Genomic DNA, 12,808 nt, shown 5'->3' with positions numbered 1-12,808 from the left:
GATACGTACGGTGCTCCTTTTGAAGAATATGGACAATAAAGCCCGATGTTGCCACCGGGATAGAAAAACCAATTGTCTTCCTTTGGACCAAAGTCGAAGGTATCCAGCAGGATTACAGGATTCTTAATGTTGTTTCCATCAATAATTAAATCATCTAGAATCCAGATTTCTTCTTTCTTACCTGGGAAAATAAACACCTATGTTGCTACTGATTTAATTGTTCTAGAACAGGAGAAAATAATTACACATGATAAGTTACCTCTAGGGTTGGAGGAATCTGTCAAATTCTGTTTCTCTCAGTTTCTTATATTTCCTTTCTTAAATGCAGTTCTCCACATTTCCACACCAGGTTGCAAATTATTTTTAAATGACCTCGTAAAAATTCAGCAGCATTTTAGTGCAAATTTATCCCAATATACACTTGTTTGTATGCAGTTTTGCCTACAAAGGAATTTCCCCTTAAATAATGCATTTTTAATTTTTTTAAACCAATATATGCATATTATGGACACTTCTTTTCACCAATATGCATTTTTGTACACATTAGTTGGTTGGAGAACTGCGTCACAAAATTCAAAGAAGTGTAAATGTCAAAGTATATCTGTGTTTTGGTTTTCATGTTATTTTGAAAAGATTTGCGTTTAAATGTGAACTGAATTGATTTTGTTCCCCCATCCCAAGTCATCACTATGATTAACATGTTTTTCCCCAAAAATGTATTATGATGTTACCATGCACCATAGTCTTCCTAGTAACAAACGTGGTACGTATGGGTAATTGTAGCCTGGCCTGAGGAGAAATCTTTAACTTATCTCTCTCTATTGGGTACATTAGCTCAGGCACATCAAATACATAACTAGTAACACTTCTTTGCTAGCCACAGTCTCTGATGACGTTTCCTAAGCAACTCCTTCACTGAGTACTGTGATTGGTTCCTGATGACCCTGGATCCCTATAATCAGCTTTGGGTTAGCCGTAGGAAACCCGTGTTTCCTGAGAAAAGGTGTAACCTTTCCTGCTCCTTGTTGCCTCCTGCCACTCATATTTGCCCACTTCCTGGATTGTCTTTCATGTGTACAAGATAGGAATGTTTTGCTCATTTATTTATTCATTGCATGCATTTTTACTCCACCCTTAAAACAGTTCCCAGGGAAACCTTCAAAATACAGAGGTTGAAATTTAATTTTATAACATGCTGCAGGATTCCAGGCAATATATAAATAAATATAACAGAGCAGAAGCCTTGTATAATCACACCATTTGAAATTAAGTAAAAATATACACAATTATATACGATTTTGTATTATTTCTCATTACCATTGTTATAAGGCTGCCAGAGCCTGAACCGTGTAGCATTGGTTCGTGCTGCATACGGAAGTGGGATGTTAATGAAGAGAACGTCCGTTGTTTGAGTAAAATAAAACTCATCTATCAGGTGCCAAGTGATGCCCCCATTGATGGAATACTGAAGCAGGACAGAATGAGACCTTTCTGGGGTACCTAGAACAAGAGGGAGGAAAAATGTAAAAGTCACTGTGAGAATGAGCTGTTGGGCAGCATAGTACGGTTACGGAACAATGAATGAGGTTTCAAATTAAAACACAGTACAAGTAGGATTTACAAAGAAACCCTAGCCTTGCCAATTTGCAAAACAAACAAACAAACAAACAAACAAACAAACAAACAAACAACTCACAGTAAAACAATGTGAGCTACTAATCCAAGGCTCTTTAAGGGAGGGTCAAAGATCAAGAGAGGAAGGAGAAGGGCAACATGCAGTACTGGCCAAAAATGTTACTCCCAATCTCTTAGAACAGGCATACCAGACTCAGCCCTCCAGATGTTTTGAGACTATAGTTCCCATCATCCCTGACCACTGGTCCTGTTAGCTAGGAATGATGGGAGTTGTAGTCCCAAAACATCTGGAGGGTTGAGTTTGCCTATGTCTGTCTTAGAATGACATTTTTTTCACTGTCACTTATGGCTGCAGATTTCTTGGCCGGGGGGGCGGGGGGGCTCCTAGAATATGGAGTTGTAGTCATTACTTGGTCAACCATCCTGTAGCAAAATATGCTGACCTGTATTATTTTGATCATCAGTGCCTCTTTGGTTCTGCCCTCCAGAATGACAATAGCCTACGGATTACCCACAGTTTTTCAAGTTAGTACGGATTATATTATTTACAGTAATAAATCATTACCTTACCTTTGGCTAAGAATTTGAATGAAAACTGGATGTACATTGTATTAGTGCAATCTAAATCTCTTGAAACAAGCATTCTCAGCCCTTCCTGTAACAAATAATAGATAGGAAGAAGTTATTTCTTTTTCTTTTTCAGCAGGGCGGATCAAGGATTTCTATAATTTAATCTTGCTAAACAGTTTCAAGAAGGCATTGCAAAAACAATCAAAACATTTTGAACAAGAATAACTTCTAACCCCTTTAAAGATGAGAGTTGTTCCAGATTTGATGGTGTCGCCATTCAGGTTCCCTCTCTCAGCTCCATAGACTTCAGGCCAAAGGTCGGGATGCAAGTTACCATTGAAGTCATCTTTCAGAACAGAAGGGAGGGGGGCAGCTGGGACACAGTAAGGGCCTCCAAAACCTCTGTCACACCTGAAAACAAATTGTGGGGGGTGGTTGGGAACAATATCCACTGACTGATGAGACATAATATTTACATCATCAAGAAGCAAAAGGGCATGAAACATGTGTCTCCTTACACACAGCGGCCAGCATCGCAGATCCCGTGGCCTGAGCACATCCAAGGACATCCAGTGGCCAGGATGACATTATCAATAGCCCACATATCCCCACCAGGAACATAATTATGTTGAATCCATCTGAAGCGTGTTCTGGGAGATCTGGGAATCACAAACAAAAATAGTAATTCAGAGCAGTCCCGCTGCTAATGGAGAAAGAGGATCGAAAATTGTGTGTGTGCGGGGGAATCTGGCAATTTCACTTCTCCAAGTTTCTCATTTTCCAATCTTAAATGCAGTTCTCCACAACTTGCAGCAATTAGCTATAAAAAAAGCTCCTCGTGAAAATTTATCAGCATCTTAGTTCTAATTTCTTTTACGTGGCCCTCCAAACCTGCAGAGAGGGAGAATGAATTCACAAATGACAGTATGCAGGGGGGAGGTGTCCCAATGACTTTTGCGCCACTTTTTTCCTGTGGTCCCACCTGCTGCCACAGTTATGTGCCCCTGCGCACTCCCTCCCCCTCCCAGGGGAATGTGTCCCTTAAGTATGAAAGGGTAGCCTATGCCAGGACCACACTTATTTCTATCAAATCATATACATATCTTTTTAACACCCTTAAAAAATAAAATCCAAACCAATAGTTAACTATCCCAAATTGTGCTTATATGAGGTGCCCCATATTCTGGCAACCTAACCTTTTAACTTTTAAAGCAAGAGGAACACCACAATTATGTTTATCGTCTCATCTAGTTCTCCCCTTTTCGTCATGGGATAATGACTTGTTTAGCTCTGAGGAAGATGTGACCATTTGATTTGGCCAAAGCATAGTTACTTTAACCTTGAAGCATGGAGAAAAATGTCCTTTGCTCTAGGGTGGCCCTCTTTGTAAACAGTCCTGTGCATTAAAATAGGGTTTGTGGTTAAAAGCATCCTTAGGAATCAATCATTCACAGTTTCTGTTACGGTTACATGAAAAAATTGAGCTGAATTCTACACTTTCTTTCACAGCAAAACAGTAAAGGGGTGGAGGAAGCCTGAATAAGAGAGTAATTCTTACATCGTTGCAGGTGGGAGGTAGATGGTCACTCGCTTCCAGTTCTGAAACCTTTCAGAAGTGTAAATTGAGCTCTCAGTGTAATGCTGACATCCTATCCTGGGAGGAACGCATTCTTCGGTCACCAAATGCCAGTCTCTCCCATTGTTTATGGAATACTGGAAGTAAATACTATGGGAATTGCTGAATGGCTTGCTACAGCCCATGTTCAGCTCAAACTGCATGAAGGTGGAATCAGACACATGGAAATCCCAAGTCTCAGCATATCGAGATTTTCCTAAAAAGAGTGCAAGGAAGAAAACCATTTTACTTAAAATTCATTTTTTTAAAAAAAGAAGCTGTAGTGTGTTTGCATTTTACTAAATGAGAGCCTTACCTGTATTTTCACTGAATATGAGAGCTGTATCCATAGAGAGGCAATCAATATCTACTTGACCCCCTTGGACCCTGTACCAGTTAGCTTGTAAATCGACAGAACCATCAAATTTATCTTGAAAACCAGTCTGAGAGCTGTCATTCATTCCTACAAGGACATCATCCAAAGCCCACTGCGCTGAATGCTTCCCTACAAACAAATAGAAATATTTGGTCATTATTTCCCCACACTTTATGTCGGGGGGGGGGGGGGGCAACTAATTTATGAGGCAGTTGGACCAGATGATTCTTGGAGGTCCTTCCAACGCTATGATTCTGTGATATAGGTCTAGTGAAAAATCTTCATCCCAACTAAGAACTTGGTCTGTCTGAGTTGAGATGGCCAAGAAGGCAAAACAGGAGTAGAAAGGTTGGTGACAGTAGGAAAAGATATTTCATAATCAAAAATTGGAATCCAGGGCACATGTGGAGATTCACTGTACAGTTAAACATACTTGAAATAGTAAACAATGAACAAAATCAATGGACCTTAAACATATGTACCCTAATATTTGAACACACCAAGGGTTTGTTTTGCCAGTATTTAGAGAATAGACATGTTAATGTTCATTAAACAAAATTGTATCTTCCCTAGCCATTACTAGGTCTTAAAACTTACATACTAAGTTAGAATGGTAAAGGTTCACAATAGTGTTAAACACATACCATGTTGAGGTTGCCACCATCGGAAAGCGGTGGCTGGTGTTTTGGCCTCACGAGGCAATTCTATGGATACAATCTGCGGTTCTAAGAAAGACATGAAGTCCAATTCTCGCAGCAGATACCAGCTTATTCCATTGTCATTTGAATATTGAACTACAAGCCCTGTACATTAAGATGGAATACAGTAATTTAGTCAAAACCCTGCAGAAAACCTAGGAGCGGGCACCGAAGACAAAATTTAAGCAACTCTTTCATAAGTTCAAGTTCAAGGTAAGCTTGATTTGAAAAAAATTCTCTCTTTTAAAATGAAAACTTATGAGCTTGGACAAACTATTTGCTTTCTGATAAATCAGCACACTTAAAAGCTTTTCATCTATTGCAACATAAACAAAGATTTGGCTCCTATTAACCTGTTTCACAGAACTTGGACCTTTTCTGAACTCCTCTTGTCCCACCAAAAAAATCAATTAAATTAAACTACATATTATAAAACGTGTTTTGTTGAATCTGAATGGTGAATTTCAAAGTGCGGCTGTGTTTTGGTTTGCATATTGTTTTGGACAGTGCAAATTAGGTAGGTTCACCTTTCTTTGTGAACTGAATTACATTTATCCCGTATCCCTGTTTTCACATCAACAAAGCAGCAAGATTAATTCCCTCGCTCCAACATATTGCTGCAGAACTGGAACAAGTGTAATAGTAATGCTCCAAGGGAAGCCTGCTGCCATTGCTCTTTAAAACAAATACCCACTGCAAGTTTTCTAGTCAATAATTTATTATTGATAATGCTAATTTGATTTTAAATCCATAAACACAAATTAATACCTGCATCTCACTAGTGAGGCATCTATACTTCACAGATATGAGTACTCTGTGGAAGGATTTAGAGAGATTTACATTTGAAGTGGCAGCATTACACTGAGGCTGAGAGATGTCTGTGAGCTGGGAATCACATGGGGAGTTGGGGCTTTTGGGCATTATGGTTTAAGAGTTATAGGAGAAGATGGGGTTAGTTTTACATTTGTCTCTAAAGGATTGTTCCCATGGTGCTGGCAGCATAATGGAGTCCAGCCTTTGGGACTAAGCACAAAATCACACAGAGGCAATTTGTAATCTACCATGCATGCAATTTTGAGTTCATGCATAATTAGTCTTTTATCAGTGTATGGTCATATACATAAAACCCATAAAAAAAACCAGAGGGGTACTGTTGTGATAACTTGGTTTGAGAATTAATAACCAAGCAGAATTAATAACCCAGCAGCAGCCAAGAATCAATGCTTGAATTACTTTTCAAGTAATGCAGTACTTTTTCTGTCACGACAACAGATAAATTGTGGCTTTTAAAACATTCTAATTTTCATTCTGTTTGATGCTGATATGTTTGACCTATTTCTCCCTAAAGACAGGAGTTCTTTACCATGATAACTTAATGTTATATTTCTACAATATTAATATGGAATATTCAGTAGCCCTCAAAGTGTAAAATCATAGGATGTCAACAGGCTCTGGTAGAGGATATTATAGAACACTCCTCTGCTTTTTGTAATAGAACTAAAAACTCACCCAGATGTTACTTTTACGCCAAGGACAGGCGTCCCTGTGAACACCCAACTTCCTAGCCATTTTGCGAGGCTATAAAGTGAATTTCTTTCTCAACGGCAGCAGCTGGCAAAGAAACTCACAGTACCATGGTCTTGTCTCATGTGGTCAAGGCCACTGTATAGTAAATTTTCTTGCAAATGAGGAGAAAATGGACTATGAAAATGGAGCAGAGGGCTATCAATGCCTGCTAGCCATGATGATTCTGCAACCACAGCCATGCTTCTGAACACCAGCTTCTGAACACACCATGTCCTCAAATCCTGCTCGCTGGGTTCCCGCAAGCATCTGGTTGGACACTGTGAGAACAGGATGCTGAATCATATGGACCATTGGCCTGATCCAGCAGACTCTTACTATGCTGTTGTGCTATTCCTTACTTACATAGTTCATTTGGCCTCAGAGTATGACCAACAGCAGGAAAGCTGCCACACAGATAACAATTCTCTGTGGCGAAAGCAGTATTTGTGCTCAGATTGTTTCACGTGAGGCCGTGCTGTGTGTTTTGACTGCTCAGAATTCAGTATTATTTGTTTCAACTACACAGGCACAAACAGAAAGAGCTCGACCACAGCAAAAATTGAGCAGCGTAAAAATTAAATATAAATGTTAGTATAAATAATACTTCCCCCAACTTCAGTTTTTATGAGGTGACTCAAGAGTAACTCCATTAATTGAAAGACCATAGAGTTTGGGGCTCATATAGCTAAGAAATAAACGCACATTCATCTTTATGCCTACTTTGTCAAAATGCTCACACACATTGGATCCATGTATGAGTAGGGTCAGGCCCAGAAGCCTGTCTGCCCCATCATATACCCTGGTTTGCCACAGCCCAATGCTAGCAAAATATAGCCTAAGCTGTTGCAGTAGCTGGACGTAGGAAGAGGTTAATTTCCTTGATGAGCAGAAATCACCCCATGGGTGAGTTGATCACAGGTGCAAGTCAACTCAGCCAGTTGCTGTGGTAATGGCCCAATTCTCCAACTATATCTGTGATTAACGCATGGCAGCCAGTTCAGTAGCTGTTCAGTGTTGTGCTTTGATTATTTGAAGTTACTTAGAGCAATGGCAATACTTTGTATCTGTATATATCTGTTCAGGCATCTCCCTACTTGGGTGCAACCGTGTCTATGTGTGGTGCAGGGATATAAATGAATAAACCAATTCTAACCTGAAATGGTGGGAGAGAGATGGAAATTCCTATGTGGCTTGTGAGGAGACCCTCCCCAGAGCCTGAAGAGGATGTCAGTGAGCAAAAGTCTAGGAAAAAAGACTTCAAGGGTTCCAAAATGGCACACAGGAGCTCTCACTACTGCCAGGCTACACTGCTGAACAGCTGTTGGGCAGGAAGCTGCATGTACTGCAATTAACTCTCATTTCGCTTATGTGCACAGGGGTCCAGAATGTAATCCCTGTGTAAGTGGAGAGTTGCTTGTATCTGAAAAGTCTACAAGCTGGATCTTATTTTTCTGTGTGACCTTCGGCTTATGTTCTGGGATCAAAGTGTAAAGCAAAAAATTGCATTGTCAGAACACATTGGGTTCAATGGTGGGTGGGGTTACCAAAGTCTTTTTTCCCCAGAATGCCCGTCCCCTTTTGCTTTAAATTATTTTGCCAATCGCATAAAGTCAAATGCACATAAATTGTGAGTGACTCGTGTAACTTTGTCCGGAACTGTTTTGCTGAGCCTATTCCTTCTACAACAGTAAAAGATTTGGACCTCACGCTGCTCCTGTGTGGTGACTGGTACTGCAAGCAAGATCCACACATGCACTGTGTGTGCATCTTAGACCAGATTCCAAAAACAAGCATCTGCAGAAAGGAAGACTTTCACATACAACTGTATGTGCAATGGCACTCACATGATCTGGAATCTCAATTGCACAAGATTTCAGATCACATGGGTGCCTTTGTGCATGCCCCAAAGCTTCCTCATTGCAGTGTACACAATGTGCACCAACATCAGGAGGCATATCAGCTTGCATGACATAGAAGCCAGAATGGAAACTATTAAAAAGGATAGTATTGGGATTCGACAGCAGTGGTTACTAGGGGCAGGAAGTAGGATTAACCCTTTCCCTAGTGTTTCATTGACTGTATCCCTTAGTGGCCAAGCTTCATTGATAGGGGTCACACTCAGGTGTGAAATGTGAATCTGCCCCCAAAAATCAAACTGATGGGCATTTTGCGAGGGTAAAATTGGTGACAAAATAATGGGTTTCCATATGTCTTTCACAAAAATTAAGACACAATATCAACAAGACAGTTTTAAATATGTGAAAACTTACAACTAAATAAAAATCGAGTTTACCTTCATTTCTGGCTCTGGGTTTGTTGCAGCCTGTGCCGATTGTTTTGCTTCCAATTTGTACATAAAACTGAACTAGTCTGTTAACAAAAATGTTGAACATTTCTTTTAGGGGACGACAAACCACACACACAGCATAGTTAAAGCCTCAAGCAGGGGTTCCCAATAGGTATTCTGCGGACCCCAGAATATCCGCATAACCCACCCAGGAAGGTCTGTGGCACCGTTCACATAACAAAAACTACCATAGAGATATAATATTTTCAAAAGTAGGGGGCCCATGGCTTGGCTTTTTAAAAACAGGGGTCCGCAGCACTTAGCTAATTGGGAACCACTGGCCTAGAGGATAGTATTATCAGACACATTTTCCTAGCACATGATTTCTCTTTAAAACGTAGTTTGCATAGACCTCTGTTTAGCTCTTCCTATTTAAAATTGCTTCAAATTTCTACTAGCCTGGGATGCCATAGGCTTTATGGGAAAGAACACCTTTTAGGTGTTGCCACTAAACAGCAGTCTGATGCCCTTTACTCCTCTGGAGCTTCTACCCCACTCCATTTTATTGGTATTAGAATTACTTAGTGACAGGAGTCCATTCCCTGTCTCACCTCTTCACGTAGCTAGGAAATTGGCAGAGTTGGGGGATGGGGGAGAGAAGCAGCTGGCGCAGGTGAGTGGGCTGGGCTTTAAAAATTTATGCACTAAAACATAGCTCTTTTTCTAAAATACAGTGGTACCTCAGGTTAAGTACTTAATTCATTCAGGAGGTCCATACTTAACCTGAAACTGTTCTTAACCTGAAGCACTACTTTAGCTAATGGGGCCTCCCGCTGCTGCCGCGCCGCCGGAGCATGATTTCTGTTCTTATCCTGAAGCAAAGTTCTTAACCTGAGGCACTATTTCTGGGTTAGCGGAGTCTGTAACCTGAAGCGTATTGGATTGGATTGATCTTTATTACGGCCATTGGCCCGTCACACGACAGTTTCCCATACCAACATAATATACTTAAACCTCCAAATTTAAAATCACCAAAACTTACAAAAGACGAACAGAAACCAAGCAAAACAAAAACAAAGACCACCATCATACATTACAATAAATTTGTAACCTAAACATCGCCCTCTGCTCATAAATTAATCAATGATATCAATGGTGATATCACCTAAATACATCCTAAAACATAGATCATGGTTTAAAGGGATTCTCCGAGCCACACAGGAGTCCGTTTCTCTTCTTTAGGGATAGGACGCTGATCAAGAATCTGGCAACCATGAGTGATCTTAGGGGGGAAAGCGTATGTAACCTGAGGTACCACTGTATGAATGCATGGTTTTCAAACATATCCTATAGTGAGGCTGCAATCCTTTACACACCTGGGAATAAGGAAGACCCACTGAACTTGATAGGACTTGTCCGCATTAAATGTCTACTCCAGAGAGGTGCTTAGAGCACATTGCATAGCACCCACTCACACATGGCACCAGGAAATAAATATAAAATTCAGCCCAAACCCAGAAATGGTGGGAGAGAGCTAGAGAGTCCTTGTGGCTTGCAAGGAGATCCACCCCCCTGAGCCCCAAGAGGACATCAGTGAGGGCAGAGGAAGCCCCAAAGAGACCAGAGGCACAGCGGGGTTTGTTCGCACTGCTCAGCCTCCCCGCCTAACAGCTGATGTACCAGGTAGCGCAGCAGCAGCCACTCCCCCCCCCCCATTCTCCAGCCTCCTGCCAGCCTCAGAGCTTCAATTCTAGCTGTGGATATTTTTTGGATACAGTATTTTTGGTACAGGTTGGAAAAAGAGCAGCAGAGAGGGCATGTAAAGAGTGCTTAGAGGGCGCTCCCCGCTTTACGCAATTTCAGTTATGCGTGAGAGCGCCCGGAGCGTGGCCCCTGCCTAAGTGGGGGGATGCCTGCAATACAAAGGATACAAAAATAGGTGATGGTCTTTTCTTGGACACAGTGGTTTTTGTCATGTGTTCTCCAATGAGGTCAGTCCTTATGCCAACCTGTTTCCCATTCTGCCTGGTGCAAAAGGGATCAGGTACCAAAGAAACCCATTTCCCTTTGTTCCCTTAATTTTTAAATGACTGTTTTGTGCCACTTCCCTGTTTTTCATAATTGTGCAAACCTCTGCCAACCTTTTCACTGATATTTCATATTAATTAAAATATCACACCAGGTTGTTTTGCTGGGTTTTTTTTTTTGTTCAGTCATATTATATCATCACTTTAATTCGTTTTGTTATAATCAAGTAGAAATGGAAATTAATACAAACATAGTTATAAACATGGAGATTTTTTTGTTCAGTCATATTATATCATCACTTTAATTTGTTTTGTTATAATCAAGTAGAAATGGAAATTAATACAAACATAGTTATAAACATGGAGATTGTGGTGAGCTGTGTCAAAGGGCAAAGTTTCGTTTGAGATTGCATCAAATGTTATATATTGTGTTTTAATAGTAATCTCCTCAGGGACTATCCATTAGACTTTGACCACTTCGTAAAAACTTAACTACCAACAATGAATGTCTGCATATTGCCCTTATGGAGTGAAATGATGTCTAGCTACAAATTTTGATTTAAATATGCTTATGAAGCAAGCCAAGGGAGGTCCAGGTGGAGGGGTACAGATATGTTCTTTGGCACTGAATCAACCAGTGCCTAAGCCCACCTTCTTGCATCAGCCAGGGAAGAAGATGGAGGGGAACAACTTGTTCCATTGTTCTTTCTGCCGCATTTACAGCTATGTGGGGCCAGGGATGGAGCTAGGTCAGGTTTTCAGCCACCTGGGGGGATATGTTGGAGAAACAAGAGGGCTTGGGACTCCAGCATATCCCTTTCCAGTCCCCACCACCACTGGAGCCCTGGCTGTGGCGGAGGGATGATGTTGGAGCTTGGCGCTGCCTCAGCCAGAGGGTATCAAACTGTTGGTGAGCTCTTCTGACTCATCAACTGCCCTTCTGTAGCCCCTCAGCTGCCCTCCCAGGATTTATTGCACTGCTTTCTTGATTTTCTTTTTTCAAATAAAGTCTTTTAAAACTTCAGGAATAGAGAGATTTAGAAAGAGAAAATACTTTTTGACAAGACTAGTCTATCTGTGGTGATTTGAGTCTGCAAACAAAATAAGAGAGACTCTTCTGTGGCTATTAGCTGCAGAATCTGCAGCACAGATGAAAGCTTAGGTGGTTACAGCTAACAAGCCAGATGTCATCTGCTGGGGAACAAAAAACCCACCCCTTTTGCAATGCTTATCTGGCCTCTGCAGCTGTCAGGTAGCTCCCATATGTGACTGCAGTGACTGATCAGACAGAGAACAAAATCATAAGCGATAGGCATTAAGAATAGAATAAAATTTCCTCTGAACAGCCTATTGGCAGCCCACAAGACAGAAATGCTACAGGCAAAATTCTCAGCCATTCAAGAAAGGTAATGAGGTGACTGAGGACAGACCTGGAAAGAGTTTCTTCAGATAGGGCTGGAATGGTCCCCTGTCTGAAACCCCAGAGAGCCTCCGGCAGTCAGTGTGGACTGGCAGTCAGAACTAGTGTTATGCAAGAAGCATCACAGTACTATGAGTGGGACAGAATGCACAGCCTGCTTAGGAAGGCTAATGCAACCATCAGTACCCCAGGAACCTATTCATGCTGGAAATTTCATATTGGAATGGAGGTCTGTGAAACTGTACCACTAACAGTTGTATAGGATTTTGGCACCTGCATATTGTCATAGAGAGGTGTCATTAATTAAGGGAAAGAGTAGCTTGCTTTTATTATTTTTTATAGAAAGACCTGGGTCTGCAGGGTTTAAGGCAGGGAATGGACACAAAAAGTTGATGATACAGAAGTTGGCCAGGTAGTCAACAGCAGTTCAGGTATGACATCCTTTGTACCAAAATTAATTGGCTTTTCAATAGGTTGTGTTGCAAATGTAGCATTATTTCTAAATAAAACTGTCTTCGTGGTTATTACAGAATATTGATCAACTGAACCATGAGGAGTACAGTGCACCAACATTCTGGAATCTGTACTCTGGTTTCCTCCTATTTCCAACTTTT

The 12,808-nt window shown here is 41.0% G+C and overlaps 1 protein-coding gene across 4 annotated transcripts in view; it reads right to left on the bottom strand.

The window, feature by feature from the left end:
* Positions 1–12,808, bottom strand: part of RELN (reelin) — a 311,282-nt gene that overhangs the window by 61,712 nt on the left and 236,762 nt on the right. For all 4 annotated transcript variants that reach the window (XM_083701222.1, XM_083701221.1, XM_083701223.1 and 1 more), the window contains 9 exons: positions 8,754–8,830; positions 4,841–4,999; positions 4,137–4,325; positions 3,764–4,037; positions 2,724–2,864; positions 2,439–2,616; positions 2,206–2,290; positions 1,318–1,500; positions 10–181 (listed from right to left, as the gene is read on the bottom strand). In XM_083701222.1, coding sequence (XP_083557348.1) covers positions 10–181; positions 1,318–1,500; positions 2,206–2,290; positions 2,439–2,616; positions 2,724–2,864; positions 3,764–4,037; positions 4,137–4,325; positions 4,841–4,999; positions 8,754–8,830 — 1,458 coding nt within the window. The remainder of the gene's footprint in view (positions 1–9; positions 182–1,317; positions 1,501–2,205; positions 2,291–2,438; positions 2,617–2,723; positions 2,865–3,763; positions 4,038–4,136; positions 4,326–4,840; positions 5,000–8,753; positions 8,831–12,808) is intronic.

The sequence above is a fragment of the Podarcis gaigeae genome (assembly GCF_964106915.1).
Source record: "Podarcis gaigeae genome assembly, chromosome: 10".
Lineage (NCBI taxonomy): Eukaryota > Metazoa > Chordata > Lepidosauria > Squamata > Lacertidae > Podarcis > Podarcis gaigeae.
The sequence above is the reverse complement of the archived record's forward strand: the minus strand, read 5'-3'. Positions and strand labels throughout refer to the sequence as shown.